We start from the raw sequence: 26,077 nt of genomic DNA, 5'->3' as shown, positions 1-26,077 counted from the left end.
AAAACTAATGCTACATATCTGAATTATAGAGAACTTTTTCTTAGAAGAAAACTGCCTTTTTTCTTTCCTTAGAAATGTTTCCTGACATCTCTGTAGCTTCATGAGTAATCAGACATGCAAATAGCCCCTCAGAAATCAAGCTAAACTTAAAGAAGACTTAGTTGGAAACTTTGGAGAGTAGATCATGGAGTGCAAGATTGAGGGAAAAGAAAAATACCAACATAGCTTGAATTTACTGAATCAAATTAAAAACATGAAAGAATTAGCAGAAATGATTGATGTGGTACTCATAGCAGAAGAAGAAAAATTTCCTTGCCACAGACTGGTCCTGGCTGCATTTAGTCCTTATTTCAAAGCTATGTTCACCTGTGGACTACTTGAATGTAATCAAAGGGAAGTCATACTTTATGACATCACAGCAGAAAGTGTGGCAGTGTTATTAAATTACATGTACAATGCAGCTTTGGATATCAATAATGCCAATGTACAGACTGTAGCTATGGCTGCCTATTTTATGCAGATGGAAGAAGTCTTCAGTGTGTGTCAAAAATATATGATGGACCACATGGATGCTTCGAACTGTTTAGGTATCTATTATTTTGCAAAGCAGATTGGAGCTGAAGATTTATCTGATCAATCAAAGAAATATTTATATCAGCACTTTGCCGAAGTGAGCTTACATGAAGAAATACTAGAAATTGAAGTGCACCAATTTTTGACACTTATTAAATCAGATGATCTTAATATATCCAGAGAAGAGAGCATTCTGGACTTAGTTCTGAGATGGGTAAATCATAACAAAGAATTGCGTACAGAGCATCTTGTTGAGCTTTTGAAGCAAGTCAGATTGGAACTTGTAAATCCTTCTTTTTTAAGACAAGCTTTAAGAAGGAACACAATGCTTCTGTGTGACGCAGATTGCGTTGACATAATTCAAAATGCATTCAAGGCCATCAAGACACCCCAACAGCACTCTCTAAATCTGCGCTATGGCATGGAGACTACCAGGCTTCTGCTTTGCATTGGCAACAATTCTTCAGGAATCAGATCAAGACATAGGAGCTATGGGGATGCCAGTTTTTGTTATGATCCCGTATCACGGAAAACCTATTTCATCTCATCTCCAAAGTATGGAGAGGGTTTAGGAACTGTGTGCACTGGTGTTGTCATGGAAAATAACACTATAATTGTGGCTGGAGAAGCAAGTGCCTCTAAACTCTCTAGACAAAAGAACAAGAATGTCGAAATTTATAGGTTTGTATCTAGCAGCAAATTTGCTTAATTATGTTGTTTTGATACTATCAACAGTAGAAGAACTGCAAAAAGTTATCACATCTTAAATTACTTGTAGTCAAAATTACCCTGTAAGTCTCCCATAGGAATAGTATGCAGAACATGTTTTAGTGTGTCTGTGTATACACTTATATATATATATAAAATCTATAACTCTAAATATAAATATAGCATAGATAAAATACATATATATAAATATAAATGTAACATATATAGAACTTTCATAATTAAATCACTCATATTTTAAAATTATTTTTTCTCTTCCTTTAATGAACATATAGTTGAATTTGCATAAGTTAAATGTGTGTGTTTTTGATCCCATTTTAGTTTTCACTCTTAGCTTTATTTTCCATATATAGAGTCTAATATACTGCTTTGTTTTTTTTTGTTTTTTTTTATTGCATTTTAGGTTTTGGGGTACATGTGAAGAACATGCAAGATTGTTGCATAGGTACACACATGGCAGTGTGGTTTCCTGCCTTCCGTCCCCTCACCTGTATCTGTCATTTCTCCCCATGCTATCTCTTCCCACCTCCCCACCCACCCCCGTCCCTATTATAAGGACACGTGCACACGAATATTCATTGCAGCACTGTTTACAATAGCAAAGACCTGGAACCAACCCAAATGCCCAACGATGATAGACTGGATAGGGAAAATGTGGTACATATACACCATGGAATATTACACAGTCATCAAAAACGATGAGTTCACGTCCTTTGTAGGGACATGGATGAACCTGGAAACCATCATTCTCAGCAAACTGACACAAGAGCAGAAAATCAAACACCGCATGTTCTCACTCATAGGCGGTGTTGAACAATGAGAACACATGGACACAGGGAGGGGAGCACTGCTTTGTTTTTAAAAATCTTGATATAACAAGAAGGAAAGTTTATTAACACTGACTCCTTTGAATTTATTTTTTAGTTCATAATTTGGAGTAATAAGTAATTTTTTTCTTAACCATAAATTACCAATAATCTGTCAGTTTTCATTCTCTGTCCTTAATTTGTGGATCTTGCTTAAATCTCCAATATTGTAAAATGTTTGTAGTCTAAAAATGCTTTAATCCTAGAATTGCAGTAAGAGGAAAGAATGCCTGCTAAGAAGTAGCATCTCAAAAAAAAAAAAAAAAAAAAAAAAAAAAAAAAAAAAAAAAAGAAGCAGCATCTCATTTAGGTTTTGGCTGTAAGAACATTTATTTACTGTTTATTCAGCCAGTATTAAATGAGAATTTAGCACTTAAATCTAAGTCAGAAAATGAGAAATATGCACATGGAATAAATGCTAGATAGTAAAACTTGCCTTCAATATTTTTCTCCTCTCAGGTCTCTTTTACCAGGGTTTGTTTAGACTTTTCAGTCAGAAAGTAATTCTTAGCAGTGAAGATGGAGCCAAAGAGAGGATGAAGAGGTCTACTATTTTTCTGTCATCTCCTAGCATTACATTATCTGTCTCAAGCTACAGGCCTGTCCCTTTTCCACATTCATACTTTGAAGACCTGTCTAATTTTCCCTAGTAGTGATAGGAGAGGGAATGCAGAGCCCTGGCTGAGTGACCTAGACCTGTGCCCATGGTGGCCAAGCATGTCCCTGAGCCACAAGAACAGCTTCTTCAGAATTATCAGGGAAAGACTACTGAGCCAGCAGAGCGGATCCCCACAGGAAGAGGAAACCTTGGCTTCCTGACGTTTGTTTCTCATAGGTCCATGCCACCTGTTTTACACTTGCTGTTGGTTGAGTGCCCTTCATTCCATCTTAGACCCTCTTGACCCAGTACCTCAGGTTTGTTATCCTCAAGATTGTCTACAATTCTGCCATCAGATTTTTTTCTTTTTTTTATAAAGACGGGGTTTCACCATGTTGGTCAGGCTGGTCTTGAACTCCCGACCTCAGGTGATCGACCCGCCTTGGCCTCCAAAGTGCTTGGATTACAGGCGTGAGCCACCACATCCAGCCTTTTTGTTTGTTTGTTTCTTTGTTTGTTTGTTTGTTTTCAGGTCTTATTTTTAATAAACCTCCAACCCTGTCAAAGTGTCTCAGTTTTGGTCCTCAAACAACTTTCCTTTTAACTTGCTGAAAGCCCGTTTCCCTGTCTAACAGCAAATGCCTAACTATATACCCCACGCTTTCCTTCCTATTTATCTTGAACTCAACCAGGTTCCCATCACCAACCATCTCCTCCACATTGGTCAGGGTTAGGGTAAAAGTTATTAGTTACCACCATCATTTCCTCCAATGATGAAACTGTCAGAAGTATTGCTTTAGGCTTAAATGGGACTTCTAGCTGATGATCTATGTAATTAAAATCTCCTAGCATTACTGAAGGCCACTGTGGCCAGTTTTGTGATAAGGATGAGAAATTTATCATCCTGTGCTACATCCCTGTTATATTATTTGTGTACCTTATTCTTTCGATCTTTGTCCAGATGCTCTTCAGTTTGCCTCTACTCATAGATTTCCATGCACATACATTTCTTATTGACTTAAAAGAGGAAGTAGACTAGTACTCTGGAAGATTATTTCTTCCAAAAAAAGATGTACCTTTCCATCTCCTTCATTTATCTCCATTTGTCTTTAAACTGTCAACCTCTATTAACAATGAATGCTTTTGTTGCTATTTTTTTATGTCATAGCCACTTAATAGTAAGTTTTAGAGTTTTATCTGGGCATTATCTCTCCCTGTTTTCAGTTCTAAATGTGAAAACAAAAATCAGATTAGCAAGTCACCCAGCAAACATCTACTTCCTAACCTTTATGTGATGTGCTTCACTCCTAGCCTATTTTCTTAGACTATGTCTCAGAAAACCCAAACCCATTTTTTAAAGTTCATTTATATATTCATTCAGTTGGCTTTACTTTGGTAGCCCCAACATATATTACAGATACCTATTCCTCCTTTCTCTTCTAAAATTTATGCAATTAAAAATAGTGATGAAAATATCACCTGTGATTCTAGAGACTTTGGTTCTCTGCCTAGAATTACATAGAAGACAGCCATTATAAGGTTTGATAAATTTCTGCCTTCAGCTGTGACAAGCCAGGCATACTCCCTTAGAAAGGAGCATGCCTTCCAACTTCCCTGTCAAGCATCAAGTAAAGAGGTCTCTCTGGGAAAGAAGGGAAGAGTTGGCTTAGACAACTGGGAAAAATTCCTATCATAGACTTAACTGTCAGGTGTTAAATGAAAAATAAGTAGTCTATACTTAAAAATTGTACTCTGTAGAAAACAAAAATATTATAATTTCCTCATTTATTTCTAAACAACTTTTTTCTTAATTTCCATGTTTTTCTGTTTTTTGTGTGTGTGTTTTGTTTAATTTTGAATTCCAGATGTACTTTCTGGACTTTCTGACACATTTAATTTCACACATTTTATCCCACTGTCCCCATTAAGTACTTTTGTCCTTCTCAGACTGTGTATCTTCAATCATGATTGGAGATAAAGACTTACCATTATCATGATGCAAGACAAAGACAATCACAAATTCATCTATGCAGTGACCATATAATGCCCCCGTCACACACATAACCAGTTAATGTGTTGGACTCTAAAAGGCACTGAGAGACCATATGTACTAGTGTCCCTAGCCCTTAAGTCTCTTCTTAGACTGATGCTCTGGAAGAATTACCAAAATTGCCATATCTAGTAGATTAAAATAGATGTTAAGTGCCCAACAGACATCTACACAGTACTCTTGACCCAACTGTAAACCAGCTGGAACCACAACACCTCTTAAAATTCTACATATGAGAAATTTGTGAATTGAGATGTTTTTAGATTCTCTGCCCTAAAACTGTGATTTATTTAATGATTATGTTAAAGTGATATTTCTTGTCCATAGAATAAGGCATACTTGTATTTTTGCTTACTTTTATGGTAAAATTACAAATGATTTGCTGAAAAGCTTTCTATTCAGTCTTGATTTTCTTTCCTGGAATTAGAAAATGAAGGCTAGTCCTGGATAATCTATACTTTTTCTCTATATTTTTTTCTAAAATTCTTCAGGTATATGTGGTTAATTATTTTAAGGCACATTGTACTTTGTTCATCATGGCTTAAAAAAAAAAAAGCAAATGTATATCACTATCTTGTATGAATGCTTTTTGTCCTCCATTATTTTTGGTCAGAAAATAAATGAGTGTATTTCTTGGGTAAATTGCTTTCATGTTACCACTAATCCTGGATACTCTCTCTCTCTCTCTCTCTCTCTTGATTTGCAGGTATCATGATAGAGGAAACCAGTTTTGGGAAAAGTTATGCACAGCTGAATTTCGAGAACTCTATGCTCTAGGCAGTATTCATAATGACCTCTATGTTATAGGAGGACAGATGAAAATTAAAAACCAGTATCTTATTACAAACTATGTTGATAAGTACTCTGTAGAACGGGACAATTGGAAAAGGGTGTCTCCCCTTCCACTGCAATTGGCATGTCATGCTGTAGTGACAGTGAATAATAAACTTTATGTGATTGGAGGCTGGACCCCTCAGGTTAAGAAATTTTCTGTATACACAATTGGCATGGCTATACTGAGGCTGGCTGCTATGTTACAAATTGTTGTAGTTGTTGAATACTAAAAGAGTATGACTTATATTTTGGTAAAAATGCTTTCTGTTTTATAGAATATAACTTAAGGTTTTAAAGTGTTAAAGCAATTTAGCAGAATAGGTTTTTAAAGTGTGTTTTCATAGACATGACTTGATTCACTATTCATGCTGCGTTCTTCATAATCCTCCCATCCTTGCTAATTATGAAAGATGTTTTTGCTGTGTGATTATCTGTAAGGAGCATCTAACTAGGAGGAAGAAAAGCTGGATCCTCATCCAGCTCTGTGACCTAAAGCAAGTAAATCATCATCCTTTTCCATATTTAAAATTCTTACCCTAAATGAGACACTAGAATACTGATCTGTGATGGCACAATCATTTCTATGAAAGCATACTGTGATTGTAACACTTGATTTTTTATTGGGCACCAGCAGGCAGACAACCCAGAATAAGGGTGTTTCTCTTGGAGCCTAGTGAAGTGATGGCAAACCAGAACGAAAAATCAGGGGTGTGTGGCCACAGTGGCCTTCTCCCTTCCCTCTGGATGTCCTCTCTAGGTGCCTGGGCGCACTCTTCATAGCATCACACCAGCTGCCTTATGCCCTGGCCAGCTGCACTTTCTAAAAGCACTAATCTCACTCACTCATAGGTCATCCTCATGATATATAGTAAATTTATTTTTGCCTATATTATTTTTTGTTTCTCCAATTTTGCTTCATGATAAAACTGATGCTATTTGCATTCATTCCAGAAGCTTGGATTTCGCCATGTATTTATAGTATATCATACCTGTTTTAACAACTTAAACCTCACATTTAACACATTTTAAATTTTCTGCTCTATGTCAAAAAGTAGTGCAGATTTCATCACAGCTAGCAGGAGAAACCTGATAGATTATTTTTAATTTTTTCAAAACTATCGATTTACATAGTTAATTTTGCATGAATAAGCTCCAAAAACAACTTAGAAGCTTTTCTTTGCATTTATTTTACTAAAATAGAGATTAAGTACTTAAATTAGAAGGAAAATTAAAACTATAAAGTCAATGTTTGTTAATTTATAAAGTCTCTGAACAGAAAAGGTGGATGTTTACTGCATAGAGGAAAGGCTTTGCTACCTGATTAAGTACCTTGTATAACACGCTAAATTGCAAGATCACACAGGGTTGTGCGTGTGCCATGGTAAGCATAACTCTTGGTGTATTTAGAGTAGTGAACTAAAATTAATTGCATAAACTTTCATAAATATGCCAGTTATTTCTTTGTTGAACAACTGCATCCCAAAAAAATGATACTCATGAATCCTCAGTTTGAAGTCATATAAAGTTCCACATACATGTATACAAAAAACATCACTTCTCCTAACATGTATGAATAGGAAAGCCACATCTATGTAAAAATAAAGTTGTTTAATTTGTACCTTCTCAAGTCATTAAAATTTCATAAAATAAGTATGTTAAAATAACTGCAAATAATTTATATTAGTCCATAAATCTTGAAAAATGAATTCATGACATTTCTATATAGGTCATAATTATGATGTAAAGATAATTACAAAGACACTAAAATGTTTTGGAAACTTTGTTTCATATGGATTAGAAAATTATAAAGAAATGCCTTATAAATTGTTAAAATTAGTTTCTCACAAATATTAAAATCAACAAACTATAAAGTTTGGTAAAATAGAATTACATTTTAAATGCTATTCAAGAGAGCTTGGTTTTATTTTTACGGCTTTGCAGTTGCTTCTTTAAAAAAAAAAAAAAAAAAAAAAAAAAAAAAAAACCAAAAAACTCTGTAATGAATGTTCCACTGCTAACATCACAGATTTTCTGCTATAACCGAACACCTTAGGCTCATTATTTTAGAATATAAATACCTCTGATATTGACAGTATACTTATAATACAAGTCGTGGGGTTTGGTGTGTTTGTGAGTATGAGTCACTGTAGTTAACCTCTATTTACCTCCTTGGCTGTCTGCTTTGATTAATTGCATTCATGTACTCACAAAGATCACTAAATTGTATGTTATTATATTGGCTGTCATATTTCATACAGATGGATCTTCCTGATGAAGAACCTGATCGATTAAGCAACAAACTGTTGCAGTATGACCCCAGCCAAGATCAATGGAGTGTGCGGGCACCCATGAAGTACTCTAAGTACCGATTCAGTACAGCTGTAGTCAACAGTGAGATTTATGTTCTGGGTAAGAAGAAGCAGATTGCTAACAGCATAACTACTTTTATTTTCCTCAGCAGTTTGCCTTAGCAAAAATGAAACATTCTCCTTTGCTCTTGTATCGCAGTTCAAATTTATATACAAGTAGCTGAACTTTGTCTTTAATTTCTTGTTTTCTAGAGCACAAATAAGATTAAAGGAAGTCCATTGACATATTGAGAGCAAAATTATTTTTATGGCTTTTACAAGTGCCTTGGAATGTAAAAACAATAATGATACATCCTTATATATACTATCAAGTAATATACTTTGAAATAGGAATAAGCCTTTGGCCACTTTTAGTCAATGAAATATGGGCTTTTGTATTAACTGTGATGGATCTGTGCCATTAGAAGAGAAAGCCACCTTAGGTAAGACTATGCCACAGATTGTGCCAGTCCTCATTTTGCCTAACCCACCAAGTTTCTAGAGAGGTGTTTTCAAACAATTTTTATCTGAATACACTTTTTTCTTATGTGTGTCCTGTACTTCTTTTATGTGTGGTCTTGTACTAACTATAACTAATAAGAACTGGAAAAGGCTTAGTTCCACTAAGGTGGGTAAAGACAATTCCAAAACATCTGCTGTATCCCCTATTCTTCACCACTCCTTGATTTTTCCTGTTTTGTTAAGTCCTTAGCTCTTTTAAGTACACTTCATCTGCCTAACATTATCCTCTGTCACCTTCCCTCACCTCCCCTAAGTATGGGAAAGAAAGACTGAGGCAGGGAGGTTGACTGGACTGATAAAATGACACCTATGCCCAATTCTTTATTTCATCCAATCTGCATTGATGGCTAACTGGAAAACTATGGGGATGATGATGGATAGCAAAGAAATGGCAAGGAAGAAATATGAAATAGGGGTGGAAGCAAACTAAGCATTTAAATAGAAAGTATTTTTATGATTTTTTTTTACCAAAGGGAGGCCATTATCTCTTAGCTGTTTGCACAGCGTGAAATAAAATAATTAATGCACTCAAGCATTAGTAGTTATTTTATGAATTTAAGAACAAGAACATTAGGCACCATAATTTATGACTACCTCAGTTATAAGATTCACTTATAATTAAGTTTTTTCTCTGGATATTTATTTCTTACTTTGTTATAACCATATACTATGTCACAGCCTCAGAAGAGACAATCCCTAACCTATGATAGATCACCTTGGATAGGTGTATCACTCAAGGGGATGAAGGCCCTATCTACTAAACATTAAAGTTGGGGGCAGCCAAAAGTGGATAAAAGTGATATATCATTTGGACCAGAATAAGATTTCCCCCTAATGTGGAGCCACAACTAGGCTAGAGGTGGAATTTGAATGATAATATATTGTTTGATAAACTACATGGAAAAGGCACTTGTGGGAGCTTACACTTTATTTCATGAACACTGTCCATTGAATGAATGAAAGGAGGTAGATTTAAAAGAACTTGTAAGATTTGAGTGGATGAAATCTAGAAAAGGGTGTGCTCCAGGAAAGGGTGCAATGGTAGGGGGCAATAATAATAATAATAATAATAATAATAATAATAATGGAATAAGCAGTGGTTTGGAGATGAGAATGAAAGTGGTGAGAGTAGGGGATTAAAGGGGAGCATAAATGAGCCCACCAGGGACAGGGAATTGTGAGAGACAAAGAGCTGAGTAGTAAACTGAGAACCAGATTATAGAGCCCTTTGGATGAAGAATTAAGGAAATACTAGTGAACAGTGAGAAACCACACAGAAGCAACATGATTAAAGAATGTTTTAGGAAAACTGGTGAGGTAAGCATATAAGGAACACGCTGGAAGCGGAGAGACTAATTGGAAAGGTTTTCACAGTAGCTTACACTCTAGTTTCTGAATATTCAGAACTGGAGAACAGATACATGATCACCCCAGTAAGCTTTACCACCTCATAAGATTCATCCTAAAAGAGTCAACTTCTTCAACATTTACTACTTAATTCCCAAATATATTTAGAAGCTTTGAAATGAAATGTAGTTCAGTTGTTTAGGTATTTTTGTAGCAGTCTTAGTTCATATTTAATTGTTCACTGTATATATAATTGGAATTTGGGCAACTATCATATAGAACCCTGAAACCTTATTAGTTTCAGTGACTCAGATTATCTTAGGAAAAGCCCTATCTGCTTTTAGGAATCTGTATGTACCCCCACTATGTTTTGGGTCATTGTTAATTAGTGTAACAATAAGCCCCCTTTCTAATCCCTATAATGGATTTAATTCCTTATTATGTCCTAGATGGTCTACAGGGTATCTCCCAAAAAGCAGCCACTGAAACCTTCTTCACCAGGAAGGCAGCATGGTAAAGCAGGGAAGGCACCACATTTGGAGTTGAGTATATTTGAATTTAAATCCTGACTTACTCCCTGTATGTTCTTGGTCTAGTAAATCTTTTTTTGTTTTGTTGCTAATATTAAAATGAGAATGGCTACCTCTTTGAAATATTAAGATAAAATAATATATGTATAATTCCTACAATATAAGTGTTCAGACATTATAACTATTGAGCCCCTTTGTTACAGACACTCAGCTAAATTCTTTGCTTAACAGTTTCACTTAATAGTCATAAAAGTATATAAATTATTAACTGTCTTCTGTATAGCTAGCTAGATATCTAGACTCATCCTCCAACTAAAAAAAACCCTAAAAACATTGTAAACAGAGATCTTTAAAAAACCTTTTAAGATCTGACATGCCAGTAAGAATTTAGCAGGCCAAAAGCCAAATGAAAGCAGGAGACTTCCAACTATGAAGAACTGAAAAAGTCAACATTCTATACTCAGAAAAACCATAAAACCAGGCAAATTTGTCAAAAACAACCATTTTGGATCTCTAGAAATCAATCATAAATAACAATTGAGAAGAGTTTTTTTGTTTAAAAACAGTACTGAGCTTGAAGTAAGACTTCAGGCAGTCTGTAGCATTCTTTTGTGAGGCTGGCCCTGTCCCTCACCACAGCTCATTTAACATGGTAATACTGCTAGAGTGGGGCTGGCTACAAAAATTAGAAGCTTTTTTGGCTAAAGGGGGCTGACATTGTTTGTGAGTAGATGGTGGAAAACCCACACTCACAGTGGAAAATAGGAAAAGCCTACAGTTCTAGCCTGAGATTTTAGTTCTGGTTGGTACAACAGCAGACAAAAGAACTGGCCAGAAATTTAACAGGAAGATCCTGGAAATGAAAAAGTCATAGAGAGACATGATAAAATCGTCTCCTGGAGGCCAAGAAAGCTTCAGAAACATGCAGCACCAAAGAGGGCTCGAGTTCTCCACAGAGACCTGACTTCATGCAATCCAGGGTAGACTTAAGAGGGCCCAAGCTCTCCACACATTCCTAGATGACTGGGAGGTCGAGCACATGTACAGAGCAGACCCAGGAGGAACAGGCAGAAGGTAAAAGTCACAATAGACTTGAAAACTGTCTGAACTTCTAATGTACTCCCATGCAGATCCGCCAGGAGAGGGTAGAAGCCTTACTGGTGTTTGACCACAACCATCAGTCATTGACAGTGACTAAGCTGTCACTGTCAAGCAGTGACAAGCTTATGCAGAAATAAAGGTAACTCATAGGCTAAAATATAAAAAATGATAATTTCTGAAAACAGAGGAGAGATAGCAGCAAACCTTAGAAGAGGCATATTCAATTTAGGCAAATTACTTAAAAACAAACAGCAACAAAAAGGCAGTCAAAAAACAGAAAAGAAAGAAACCCTCAGGGAAACAAAGAAAATCAGGATAAAAAGTTGCTACTATATATTATCCATAATATCCAGTACCAACAAAAATATTACAACACATGAAAAAGAAAAGAAAGAGAAATGTGTAACCCATTTGAGGGCGGGAATGGTGCAGAAGTATTCAGTAAACACTGTCTCATCCAGGGAGTGAGCCTGGATGTGGAATTTAGGAGGCAGTCTTCAAAGTGACTATCAAATACATGTTCAAAGAATGAATGAAAACCAATACTAGAGAATTAAAGGAAAATATGTCAATGAGCCCACTGTGATATTGATAAAAAGAATAGAAATTATCTTAAAAAATAGAAATTCTAAACTTGTGAAGGACAATAAACCAAATAAAAATGCACTGAAGGGGCTCAGGAGCATATATGAGATGTTAGAAGAAAGAATCAATGAACTTGAAATCCATAGAGATTATATAATCTGAAGAAGAGAGAAAAAAGTTGGAGAAAAATTAGGCAGGACTCAGTCAGGTGGAATAATATCAAACCTACAAACAGATGTTTAATGAGAATCCTACAAACAGATGTTTAATGAGAGAGAGAAGTAATAGTCAAAAATTTCTGAAATTTGATGAGAAAACATTAATCTACAGATCCAAAAAGTTTGTCAGACCTCATGTAGGATAAATTCCCAGAGATCCTCACCTAAATACATAATAGAAGAACTGCTAGAGACAGAAAATTCTTAAAAGTAGCAAGATAAAATGACACATCATATAGAAGAGAACAACAGTATACCTAACAGATGAGACTTACCAGAAACAAAAGAGGCAAATAGGCAATGGAATATTTTATTCAGTGTTACAAGAAAAAAAAACCTGATCAATCAAGAATTCTGCATCCAGCAAAACTGTGCTTCAGAACTTAATGTGAGGCCGGGCACGGTGGCTCATACCTATAATCCCAGCACTTTGTGAGGCCAAGGTGGGCAGATCACTTGAGGTCAGGAGTTTGAGACCAGTGTGGTCAACATGGTAAAACCCCATCTCCACTAAAAATACAAAAATTAGCTGGGTGTGATGGCATGCGCCTGTAGTCCCAGCTACTCAGGAGGCTGAGGCAGGAGAATCGCTTGAACCTGGGAAATGGAGGTTGCAGTGAGCCAAGATCACATGACTGCACTCCAGCCTGGCAACAGAGCAAGACTTCGTCTCAAAAAAAAAAAAAAAAAAAAAAAAAAAAAAAAAAAAAAATTAAGGTGAAACAGACATCCCCAGATGAATAAAGATGGAGACAATATGGGGCTAGCTGACTTATAAGAAAAGGAGGTGATGCTAGACAGTAACCTGAGTTCACAGAAAGAAATTAATAGCACAAGAAATCGTAAATATATAGGTAAATATAAAAGGCTGCATAAATACATGTTTTTCTTTTTTCTTCTCTTAACTTCTTTAAAAGATATAAAAGAATACAGATGCTCCTCGACTTACAATAGCATTCTGTTCCAATAAACCCATCATAGGTTTAAAATATAGAAAGTAAAAAATGTATTTTATACCCTAATAAACCCATCATGAAGTTAAAAAATACTAATTCAAGTCATCATTAGCTGGGGATCATCTGTAAAGCAGCAATTGTGATACTATATAGTTGGGTTTTTCACATATGTAGATGTAATATATATGACAATATCAGAGTAGAGGAGGAGAAAATGGAAACAAAGTTGCTGTTTGTAATGAAGTCAACTCAGTATTAACCTAAAATAGAGAATGACAAAATAAAATATATGTTAGAATTTCTAGAGCAACCACCAAGATTTTAAAAAATAGTTTAAAAATCAACTTAAAAAGCCAGGCATACTGGCATGCACCTGTAATTCCAGCTATTTGGAAGGCTGAGGTGGGAGGATCACTTGAGCCCAAGAGTTCAATACCAGCCTGGGCAATATAGTGAGACCCCTGCTCAAAAAAAAAGAAAGTTACAAAAGAAAATGGTACACTTAAAAATGTGTTGAATAAGCCAGGCACAGTGGTTCACGCCTGTAATCCTAGCACTTTGGGAGGCTAAGGCAGGCAGATCCCGAAGTCATGAGATTGAGCCCATCCTGGCCAACATGGTGAAATCCTGTCTCTACTAAAATTAAAAAAAAAAAAAAATCCAAGCATGATGGCACACAACTGTAGTTCCAGCTACTTGGGAGGCAGAGGCAGGGGAATAGCTTAAAACCAGGAGGTGGAGGTTGCAGTGAGATTGCACCACTGCACTCCAGCCTGGTGGCAGAGCAAGACTTCATCTCAAAAAAAAAAAAAAATGTTAAATACAAGAGAAGGCAGCAAAGGAGGAACAGAGAAAAAGAGTTACAAGATGTAGAAAACAAAGCAAAATGGCAGATGTTTAGCCAGTCATTATCAAAAATTATATCAAATGGGAATGGACCAAACACCCCAATCAAAAATCAGAGATTTTCACACTGAGTAAGAAATTAAGACCAAATATATGCTCTCTATAAGAGACACATTTTGTATTCAAATACCCAAATAGGTTGAAAGTTTTACTATCATTTTGTGATAGAGAAGCCATAAAATGCAAAGAGCAATATTAAGAGAGTGACTATATCATCTGACAAAATAGAGTAGAACTTTTACTACAGACGAACAGAAAAATTTTGATAATAAAATTGTCAATAATATCAGGAAACTACAGCAATTAAGAATATGTCATAATCAACAAGAAAGACCTAAAATACATGAAGCAAAACCTGAGATGAAGCTGGGCACGGTGGCTCACACCTGTAATCTCAGCACTTTGAGAGACCGAAGCAGGCCTGGCCAACGTGGCCACACTCTATCTCTACTAAACAAAAAATAGCCAGGCATGGTGGCGTATGCCTATAGTCCCAGCCACTCAGGAGGCTGAGGCAGGAGAATCGCTTGAACCCAGGAGGCAAAAGTTGCAGTGCGCTGAGATGGCACCACTGCACTCCAGCCTGGATGACAGAGTGAGACTCTGCCCAGGAGTCCAGAAAAGAAAAAAAGACAAAATGAGAAATAGTCAAGCAATCATCAGTGGAGATTTATACCACCATCAAAAATTGATAAAATGAAACAGAGTATCAGCAAGGTTTTAGAAGATTTGAACAGCACTAGCAGCTAGTTTACTTACCTTAACTGGTGCTGATGGCTGCATAGCTTTGTAAATATACTAAAAATCACTAAACTGTATACACAATGGGTGTATAATGTGGTGTCTAAGCTGTCTCAATAAGTAAATGTGCAGGACACTGAAACATTTATCAAGTCTGGTAAATTGTAAGCTTTACTTTCCCAGGCTTGTGGCTTACCAAATTACTCAGGATGGGAAATGTAATCAGAGTTACTATGCACATGTAAAGCTGGTACTTCAAAGAGCTATAGTCTCTGTATAACCATATACTAGAAGTAAACCTGCCTTACATCTCAAATCTCAGAGGACTTCAAAGAAACATCTTGGCCCCAAGAAAGTTACTGATTAATGGCTCATATATCCCTGAGAAGTAATAATCATCAATAAGCTCTTGAGTGGAATTTCAATCCCAATTCACATACCAAAGTGGGGGAAAAAAAAAAGAAAAGCAAAAGCTTGAATCATGAATTTAGTTTAAGATGCTTCAGACTGGTAGTGTGCTCAGCAAATTCACATCCTCTCAAGGAATGCATCTTTATCCTAGACCTCAAAAATCCCCCAATAAGCATTCCACAGTTAATGAAACAAGACATCTTGAGCAAGAACCGATGGAAATAATGGCCAGTGAAAGAAACAAACAACAACAACAACAAAAATAGTGGAGACCTCACATACTGGAAGTATCAGACAAATATGTGCTTACTCTGTTTAAAGAAATAAAAGATAAGATTTACAGTATTGTCAGGAAATAGAAAATGATAAAGAATGATCAAAAATGTTTGGGTAAGAAGTAACTTTATATCTACAAGGAATGTAAAAATGTATAACAATCTTAAAACCCAATGGGTATATTTGAGAATAGTTTACACAAAGATAAAGAGAAAATTAGTGAATAGAAGAGAGTTCTGAAGAATTTGCCCAGAGTATGTCACAAAGATTTTTTTTAAATAAAAGAAAAGTTCAGATACATGGGGAATAGAATGAGAGGATAAATAATGTTTAACAAAGTTCCATAAGAAGAGGAAAAAGAGAAGAAGACAAAGGCAATATTTGAAGAAATGGGTGAGGATTTTCTAAAACCAGTGAAAGGCACGAATGCACACAAATAAAAACAGTGAATGCCAAGCACAACAAACAAAAAATGTATACATAGATTTGTAGTGATCATGAAACTGAAAAACCACCAATGAAAAGAGAATATCTTAAAAGCAGTTCAATAAACAGACTGATTACTTTTAAGAAGTGACAGATTGACAGCTGACTTGTCAACAGAATAATGGAATCCAAAAGACAATCAAATTACATGTTTAAAGTGCTAGGAGAAAATAAATGCTAAACTAGAATTCTATAACTAATGAGACTGTCTTTCAAGAACATAGATTAAAGAAAGACATTTTCAGATGAGGTAAAACTGAAAGCATTTACCACCAGCAGACCACCATAAAGGAATTTTAAAGTATATTTTTAAGCAAAAAATGTGATCCCAGATTGCACGTCTGAAATGCAAGATGAAATGAAGAGCAAAGAATGTGGTAAACACATGGATAAATGGAAACACTTCACACTTAAATATTTAAGACTATTTTAATATCAGTTACAAATATTAAATATTGACTTAAAAAACAATAATTAATAGTTTTAAAACAGTGACAAAATAGTCTTAAAACAAATGAAATTCAAAATAATAATAACAAGTTGGTACAGGGGTGAGTGGAGTGAAAGTGTCCTAAGATCCCCGTATTATCCAGGAGGAAGACCAAGGAAGGGATTAAATTTGCAACATTTGATGTAGACATTAAGTATGCATGCTAAATGTCTAGGCTTACCACTAAGAGAATACAGAGTATACAAATTTTAAACTAATAAATGGGAAAAATAAAATTAAAAATCAGTGCAAAAGAATGCAATAAATAAGAAAGAGAAATAGAATAAACAAGACAACTGATAATATGAAATAAAAAGCTAGATATCAGATGAAATGTATCAACAATTATATTAAATGGAAATGCACTAAACGCTTCAATTAAAAGACAAAGAGTATCAGTCTGTTGGAAAGAAAACCAATTGTATTCTGCTTAAAATATGACTTGATTGAAAAATACATTTTAGGTAAATTCTAACTAAAAGAAAGCTTGTATAGCTGTTTATTAACATTAGGCAAAATATACTTTAAAGCAAAATCAATTAATAGAGTTTTTGGTTCCAGGTAAAATGGAATAAGCACACTTCACTTTCTCTCCCACTGAATATAACTATAAAACATGGACAGAATGCATGGAAAAGGTACTTGAAGACTCTGTAACAGAAGTAGGTGCATCAAGAAAGAACACCAGAATTTTAAGTACTACTACAATAGGATTTACTATGGCTTCTCCTCCGATACCCCAGCCTGAAGTCAACGCAGCTAGAAAATCAGAAATGGGTATTGTGAACAGAGAGAGCTCCAAGAAGATCTATCTAGCTTTGGCATGAGTTCCTGAAAAGGGAGGTTATAATTATCAGAATGTAGATATGCTCTTACCTTTTTCTCTCTTTTCTCTGTACCAATACCAACATAATCTCAATACCTACACAATCCCATGGCAATGATGACCAGCAAGAGCCAAAACTCAAAGGGAAAAGAAACTTCCTCTCCATTCATTCAAGCTGCAGTTCCATGAGGGTGTGGTCAACTCACATTGCTTTCCTCTTTCCCTTTCTCTCTTGTCCTGTCGCTTGAGCCCAACAAGGGTGCAAATACAGAAATGTGTGGCATAGAGGTGTAACTAGAACATCAAGTTTCTAGCCAGAGAACCAAGAAAGGGAACATTTGGGAACTAAAAGTAGCAGGGAGATCTCAGGGAGGGTTTTCAATGTATTTAGGCATAATCTATGACACGTATATTTACATAGCATGAAAGAGGAGGGAGGGTAAATGGAACTATAATGAGAAGATTCCAACATTCTAGTTACAGTGATAAAATACTGATACTAGGTAGACTATGAAGTAAGTACATATTTTGTAGTCCCAAAAGAAATGCTATTCGAAGAGACATAGTAAAAATCACAATAAATGCATTAAGATGGAAGACTGAAAAATGTTTAAATAATTAAAAGAGATCAGACAAGGTGAAAAAAATACCATAGAGAGAACAGACAAAACGAGCAATAAATCAGTAGATCTAAATCTAGTCACAAGAATAATTACCTTAAATGCAACTGTTCTAATGACATCAATTAGAAGACAGAAATTGTCAGAATGGATTACAAACAGAATGGCCTAAAAATATTCTTTGTACATGAAACCCACTTCAATTATAATGACATAGATAGTTTAAGACTAAAAGGCTGGAAAATGGATACCATGCAAACACTGATCAAAAGAAAACTGGGGTGGCTATGTGAATATCAAATTAAGTAGAATACAGCAGAAAGAAAATTACCAGAGGTACAGAAGGACATTACATAATGATAAAATGATTGATTCACTAAGAAGACATAACAATACTAAATGTGTATGTACCTAACAGCAAAACCTCAAATTACATGCAGTGAAATCTGACAAAACCAAAAGGAGAAATAGAAAACTCCACAATTATAACTGAAGCATTTCAACACTCCTCTCTCAGTAATAAATAGAACCAGTAGGTAGAAAAACAAGTACCTGTATATAGAAAGAGCTCAACAACACCATTAACCAACTGAATCTAACTGACATTTATTGCCCACTCCACCCAGAAAGAGCAAGTGGAATGTTCACCAAGATAAACCATATACTGAGTCATAAACAAACCTTAACAAAATTTAAAGAAGTAAAACCATACAAAGTATGTTCTCTGACCACAGTGGAAAATAAGGACATCTGGATAGTCTGCAAACACTTGAAAAGTGAGCAACACATTTCTGCCGGGCGCGGTGGCTCAAGCCTGTAATCCCAGCACTTTGGGAGGCCGAGGCGGGTGGATCACGAGGTCGAGAGATCCAGACCATCCTGGTCACCATGGTGAAACCCCATCTCTACTAAAAATACCAAAAATTAGCTGGGCATGGTGGCACGTACCTGTAATTCCAGCTACTCAGGAGGCTGAAGCAGGAGAATTGCCTGAACCCAGGAGGCGGAGGTTGTGGTGAGCCGAGATCGCGCCATTGCACTCCAGCCTGGGTAACAAGAGCGAAACTCCGTCTCAAAAAAAAAAAAAAAAAGAAAAAAAAAAAAAAAGAAAGAAAAGTGAGCAACACATTTCTAAACAATCCATGCATTGGTCAAAGAGGAAATCTCAAGGGAAATTAGAAAATATGCTAAGCTGAGTGAAAATGGAAGCACAACATATCAAAGTTTGAAGAGCGCTTCGAAGGAATTTATAGCATTAAGTGCTTGTATTAGAAAAAGAATAAAGTTCTCACACCTATAGGCTAAGCCCCTGCTTTTAAAAACTAGAAAAAGAGCAACATAAGTCAAGTAGAAGAAAGTAAATTAAAATAAGAGCAGAAAATAGTGAAATTAGAGGCTAAAGGAAAAAATAAGGAAAATCAATGAAACCAAGCTGTTTCTTTGAAAAAGCCTCTATAGTTGGTAAAACCCTACCAAGACTAAACAATAAAAAGAGAAATAAAGTACAGATTACCAATACTAGAAATGAAAAAGGGGATATCATTACAGTCTCTGTAAATATTAAAAGGATAATAGCCGGGCGCGGTGGATCAAGCCTGTAATCCCAGCACTTTGGGAGGCCAAGGCGGGTGGATCACGAGGTCAAGAGATCGAGACCATCCTAGTCAACATGGTGAAACCCCGTCTCCACAAAAAAAAAAAAAAAAAAATACAAAAAATTAGCTTGGCATGGTGGCTCGTGCCTGTAATCCCAGCTACTCAGGAGGCTGAGGCAGGAGAATTGCCTGAACCCAGGAGGCGGAGATTGCGGTGAGCTGAGATCGTGCCATTGCACTCCAGCATAGGTAACGAGAGCGAAACTCCATCTCAAAAAATAAATAAATAAATAAATAAATAAATAAATAAATAAATAAATAATAGGGCAGTGCTACACACAACTCTACAGAAATACATTTGACAACTTAGATGAAATGGGCCAATTCTTTAAAAACCACAAACTATTAAAAGCCACCCAAGATAAAAGAGATAACCCCAAAATTATTAAACACATTGAATTCTTAGTTTAAAACATTTCAAAAAATAAATATCTAGGTCCAAATGGTTTCACTGGTGAATTTAACCAGGCATTTTAAAATAACAGCAATTCTTTTTTTTTTTTATTGCATTTTAGGTTTTGGGGTACATGTGAAGAACATGCAAGATTGTTGCATAGGTACACACATGGCAGTGTGGTTTGCTGCCTTCTGTCCCCTCACCTGTATCTGTCATTTGTCCCCATGCTATCTCTTCCCACCTCCCCACCCCCCCGTCCCTCCCCCATTTCCCCCCAACGGACCCCAGTGTGTAGTGCTCCCCTCCCTGTGTCCATGTGTTCTCATTGTTCAACACCCGCCTATGAGTGAGAACATGCGGTGTTTGATTTTCTGCTCTTGTGTCAGTTTGCTGAGAATGATGGTTTCCAGGTTCATCCATGTCCCTACAAAGGACGTGAACTCATCAAATAACAGCAATTCTAAACCTCTTTTAGAACATAGAAGAGGGAACACTTCCCATCTCATTTTATAGACCAGCATTACCTGATACCACACCAGACAAAAGACAGTACAGAAAAAGAAAACTACAGATCAGTAAACATAAACACAAACACACAAATCCTCATAAACACAAACACACAAATCCTCAACAAAATATTAGCAAGTTCAACCCAGCAATATATATATAAAGGATTAACACATCATGCTAAATGGGTTTTTTTTCCTGAGAATGCAAGATTAGTTCAAAACTCAGAAATCAATCAATATGATCTACCATATTGCAGTCTTCAGAAGAAAAGCCACATAATCATATCAATTGATTCCTAAAAATCATTTGAAAGAATATAACATTTATTCATGATGAAAGATTCTCAGCAAACCAAGAAGAGAGAATTTCCTCAACCTCTCAATCTGATAAAGGACACCTATAAAAAATCTACAGGTAACATCATTCTAATCTATTTTTATTTTTATTTTTTGAGATGGAGTATTACTGTGTTGCCCAGCTAGAATGCAGTGGTGCAATCTCAGCTCACTGCAACCTCAGGTTCAAGCAGTTCTCCTGCTCAGCCTCCCAAGTAGCTGGGATTACAGGCACCTGCCATCACAGCCAGCTCATTTTGTATTCTTAGTAGAGATGGGGCTTCACCGTGTTGGCCAGGCTGGTCTTGAACTCCTGATCTGAAGTGATCCACCCACTTCAGCCTCCCAAAGTACTGGGATTACAGGCATGAGCCATCATGCCTGGCCAACATCATTCTTAATGGAAAATTTATATGCTTTTCCCCTAAATTCATGAAAAAGGCAAGATTGTACTTATTACTATTATTCAACACCATAGTGGAAGTCTTAGTACAATAAGGAAAGATTAAGTTGTGCAGATTGGAAGGGAAGAAATGAACTTGTTCTTATTTTCAAATGACATAATTATCTATGTAGAAAATCTCAAAGGGCCTGTTTTTTAAATTTCTAGAACTAATGAAGGGGTTAGCGTAGTCAGCAAATACAAAAAGTCAATCATTTACTTTTTAAAAATGTATATATTTAAAGTGTACAGCATATTTTGATATACATAGTGAAAATATTACTACAGTCAAGCTAATTAACATATCCATCTCCTCACGTAGTTACCCTTTATGTGTATGCATGGTGAGAGTACCTAATATCTACTCAGCAAATTTACAGTATACAATACAGTATTAACTGTAGTCATAATGCTGTACTGATACTAGACATATTCATTCTACAGATATTCCACATATAGCTGAGATCATGCAGTATTTTTTATGTCTGGCTTACTTCACTTAGTGTAATGTCTATTTTATCCATGTTGTTACGAATGACACACTGTCCTTTTTTTAAGGCTGAATAATATTCCATTTCTTTATTTAGTCATCCATTAATGGACATTTAGATTGTTTCCATATCTTGACTATTGTGAATGCTGCAATGAAGATGAGAGTGCATATATCATCTTAGTTCATCTTTCCTTATGTATCTTGTAATGTATAAGGAAAAGAAGTTTATTTTGCTCATGGTTCTGCAAACTGGAAAGTTCAAGGACATGGCCTTGGCTTCTGGCAAGGGCTTTCTTGCTGCACCATAAGATGGCAAAGAAAGTCAAAGAGGAACCTGACCTATGTGAAGAAACAGAACCCAGGGGAATCCTGGCTTTATAACAAGAGACTCTTGCATGAACTAATTTATTCTCATGAGAACTAATCTAGTCCTTCCAGAGAGAGAACTCACCACTTTGAGGAAAGCACCAAGCCATTTATGAAGGATGTGTCTCCATGACCCAAACACCTCACACTTGACCCCACCTTCCAACACTGCCACATTGGGGATCAAATTTCAGCATGGCTTTTGGTGGAGACAAGCCATATCTAAACTATAGCAATCTCTTTGAGGTACTGATTTCATTTCCTTTGTGTGTATACCCAGAAGAGGGGTCATATGATAGTTCTATTTCCGTTTTTTGTTTTTTGTTTTTTGTTTTTTTTAGGAACCTCATACTTTTTTCCATAATGGCTATACCAATTTCCATTCCAATCAACAGTGTACAAGGGTTCCCTTTTCTCTATATTGTCAACACTTTTTGATAATAGCCATCCTAACACGTAGGAGGTGATGTCTCATTGTGGTTTGGATTTGCTTTTCCCTACTGATTAGTGATGTTAAGTATTTTTTCATATACCTATTGGTTATTTATATATCTTCTTTAAAAAAAATCTATTCAGGTCTCTTGCCCATTTTTTTTTTAATTTTTATTTATTTCTTTTTTTTTTTTTTTTTTTTTGAGACGGAGTTTCGCTCTCGTTACCCAGGCTGGAGTGCAATGGCACGATCTCGGCTCACCGCAACCTCCGCCTCCTGGGTTCAGGCAATTCTCCTGCCTCAGCCTCCTGAGTAGCTGGGATTACAGGCATGTGCCACCATGCCCAGCTAAGCCCATTTTTTAATTAGGTTATTTAATTTTTGCTAATGAGTTGTGTGAGTGCCTAATATATTTTGGATATTAATCCTTTTCAGATATATGATTTGCAAATATTTTCTTTCAATATGCAAGTTGCCTTTTCATTTTGTTGATTGTTTCCTTTGCTGTACAGAACCTTTTTGGTTTGATGTAGTCTGACTTGTTTATTTTTTGCTTTTGTTGCCTAAGGTTTTGGTGTCATATTCAAAAAATGTCCAAGGCCAATGTCAAGTAGCTTTTCATTATGTTTTCTTCTAGGAGTTTTACCGTTTCAGGTCTTATGTTTAGGTCTTTAATCCATTTTTAGTTAGTTTTTGAATATAATATAAGATAAGGTCCAATTTAATTTTTTGCATGTGGATATTTGTTTTTCCCAACATCATTTATTGAAGAGACTGTCCTTTCACCACTGTATATTCTTGGCACCTTGTCAAAAATTAGTTGACCATATATTCTTGGGTTTATTTCTGAGCTCTCTATTCCATTTTATTGGTCTATGTGTCTCTTTTTATGCTAGTACCATACTGTTTTGATCACTATAGCTTTGTAATAGAACATTAAACAAGGAAGTTGGTGACTCTAACTTTGTTCTTTTTTCTCAAGATTACTTCAGCAATTTGGAGTCTTTCATGGTTCCACACAGATTTTAGAATAGTTTTTTCTATTTCTGTGAAAACTGTCATTGAAATTTTGATGGGGATCATGTTCAATCTATATATCATTTTGGGCAATATGCACATTTTAACAATAATAATTCTTTCAATCTATAAATATGGGATATGCTTCCATAGATTTGTATCTCAATTTTTTTCATCACTGTATTATACAGTGTTCAGTGCAGAGATCATCCACCTTCTCGGTTAAATTTTTTCTAAGTATTTTATCCTTTTGGATATTGTTATAAATGGGATTTCTCTATTTCTTTCCCAGATAAGTGGTTGTTGGTATAAAGAATGCAACTGATTTCTGTGTGTTGATTTTGTATTCTGTAACTTCACTGAATTTATTAGTTCTAACAATTTATTTGTGAAATCTTTAGGGTTGTCTACATGTAGACAACATGTCATCTGCAAACAGACAATTTTACTTCTTCCTTTCCAATGTGGGTGCCTTTTACTTCTTTTTCTTGTCTATTTGCTCTTGCTAGTAATTCCAGTACTATGTTGTATAGAGGTGGCAAGGCATCATTGCCTTGTAATAAATGTTAAAGAAAAAGCTTTGAATTCCCTCCCCTGCCTCCCCACTGATTATTATGTTAGCTGTGGGATTCTCCTAAATGGCCTTTACTATATTGGGGAAATGTCCTTCTGTACATTTTATTCTATTTTATTTTATTTTTGTTATTTATTTCATTTTTTGAGAAAGGGTCTTGCTCTGTTGCCCAGGTTAGAGTCTGTGGCACAATCATGGCTCACTGTATCAACCTCCGAGGCTCAGGTGCTCTTCCCACCTCAGTCTCTCAAGTAGCTGAGACCACAGACTCATGCCATCCCACTCAGCTAATTTTTTTTTGTTTGTAGAGATGGGGTTTTGCCATGTTGCCCAGACTAGTCTAACATTTGGTGTTTTCTCTGTGTGTGTGTGTTTTTTTTAAATAGTAGCTATCTTAATAGTGATATCTCTGTGGTTTTGATCTGCATTTCCATACTGGCTAGTGATGAAGAGCATCTTTTCATATGCTTGTTGGCTATTTGTATGTATTTCAAGAAATGTCGGTTTAAGTCCTTTGCCTATTTTTTATTTGGGTTATGTTTTTGCTGAGTCTGAACTGGTCTTTTTATTTTTATTTTATTTATTTATTTTTGAAATGATATCTTGCTCTGTTGCCCAGGCTGGTGTGCAGTGCCAAGACCTTGGCTCACTGCAATCTCCACTTTCCAGGTTTAACTGATTTTCCTGCCTCAGCCTCTCGAGTAGCTAAGACTACAGCAGTATACCACCATGTCCAGATAATTTTTGTATTTTTAGTAGAAATGGGGTTTCACCACGTTGGCCAGGCTAGTCTTGAGCTCCTGGCCTCAAGTGATCTGCCTGCCTCGGCCTCCCAAAGTGCTGGGATTATAGGCGTGAGCTACCGCACCTGGGCCATTTATATAATTTTTGTATTCATTGCCCCAGAGATTTCAATACAAAGTCTTGACTTATTACAGTCTACCTTAAGTTAACACTTTTACCTCTTCTCAAACAATATAAGAACCCAATAACAGTTTAATTTCACTCCTTCCACCCATTGTACTTTTGTTGTCATATATTTTATATACCCTTATATTATGGTTGTGGTACTTTAAACAACCTGTTATGTTTATTCAAAAAAATTGCTATTTTCAGCATTCTTCACTCCTTCCTAAGGTTACAGGCTTCCAATATTTCAATAAAGAAAAATTGTCTTTAGCCTTAAATTTATTTCTTTAATATTTATGGTAATGCAAATCTGCTGGTAATTAATTCTCTTGGCTTTCGATTGTCTATAAATGTCTTTATTTGTCTTCATTTTCCAAGCATATTTTTTGCTGGTAGAATTCTATATTGGCAGTATATTATTCTGTCAACACTTTAATATGTCAGTCTATTTCATCTGGCCTTCATAGTTTTTATTTAAAAAGCAAATGTCAGTCTCATTGTGGTTCCTTTGAAGGTAATGTGCTCTTTTTTTCTCTGACTTCATACGAGATTTTTCTTTTCACCATTGTTTTCAGCAATTTGACTGTGATCCGCCTAAATGTGGTCTCTTTGTTTTTATCCTACTTGGGGTTCACTGTGCTTTTGGAATTTATGGATTGATGTTTTCATCAGTTTTAGGGAAATTCTCAGCTTTTATATTTTTAAATATTGCTTCTATTTTGTTCTCTCTTTTCTTTCCCTGTGAGATGATCATTTGCTGTACACTAGACCTTTTTTTATGCGTCGTGTGTCTCTTGGGGTCTTACTTGAATTCTTTCACACTTTTTTCTTTCCATATTTCAGTCTGAATATTTTTTAGTTAACTATCTTCAGGTTCACTTATCCTGTCTTCCATTGTATTCAGACTGCTGTTAACCCAGCCGTTTTCTTTTTCTT

The 26,077-nt window shown here is 35.7% G+C and overlaps 2 protein-coding genes across 3 annotated transcripts in view; one reads left to right on the top strand and one right to left on the bottom strand.

The window, feature by feature from the left end:
* Nucleotides 1–26,077, top strand: part of KBTBD12 (kelch repeat and BTB domain containing 12) — a 72,077-nt gene that overhangs the window by 6,164 nt on the left and 39,836 nt on the right. For both annotated transcript variants that reach the window (XM_003926132.4, XM_074404169.1), the window contains exons 2-4: nucleotides 73–1,254; nucleotides 5,520–5,790; nucleotides 7,906–8,056. In XM_003926132.4, the coding sequence (XP_003926181.1) occupies nucleotides 185–1,254; nucleotides 5,520–5,790; nucleotides 7,906–8,056 (1,492 nt within the window). In that variant the 5' untranslated portion in view covers nucleotides 73–184. The remainder of the gene's footprint in view (nucleotides 1–72; nucleotides 1,255–5,519; nucleotides 5,791–7,905; nucleotides 8,057–26,077) is intronic.
* The window catches only part of MGLL (monoglyceride lipase), a 266,270-nt gene that overhangs the window by 225,715 nt on the left and 14,478 nt on the right, over nucleotides 1–26,077 (bottom strand). The gene's annotated exons all lie outside the window — the stretch shown is intronic.

Source organism: Saimiri boliviensis, chromosome 8, assembly GCF_048565385.1.
Source record: "Saimiri boliviensis isolate mSaiBol1 chromosome 8, mSaiBol1.pri, whole genome shotgun sequence".
Classification (NCBI taxonomy): Eukaryota; Metazoa; Chordata; class Mammalia; order Primates; family Cebidae; genus Saimiri; species Saimiri boliviensis.
Note: the sequence above shows the minus strand (reverse complement) of the source record. Positions and strands in the feature narration are given on the sequence as shown.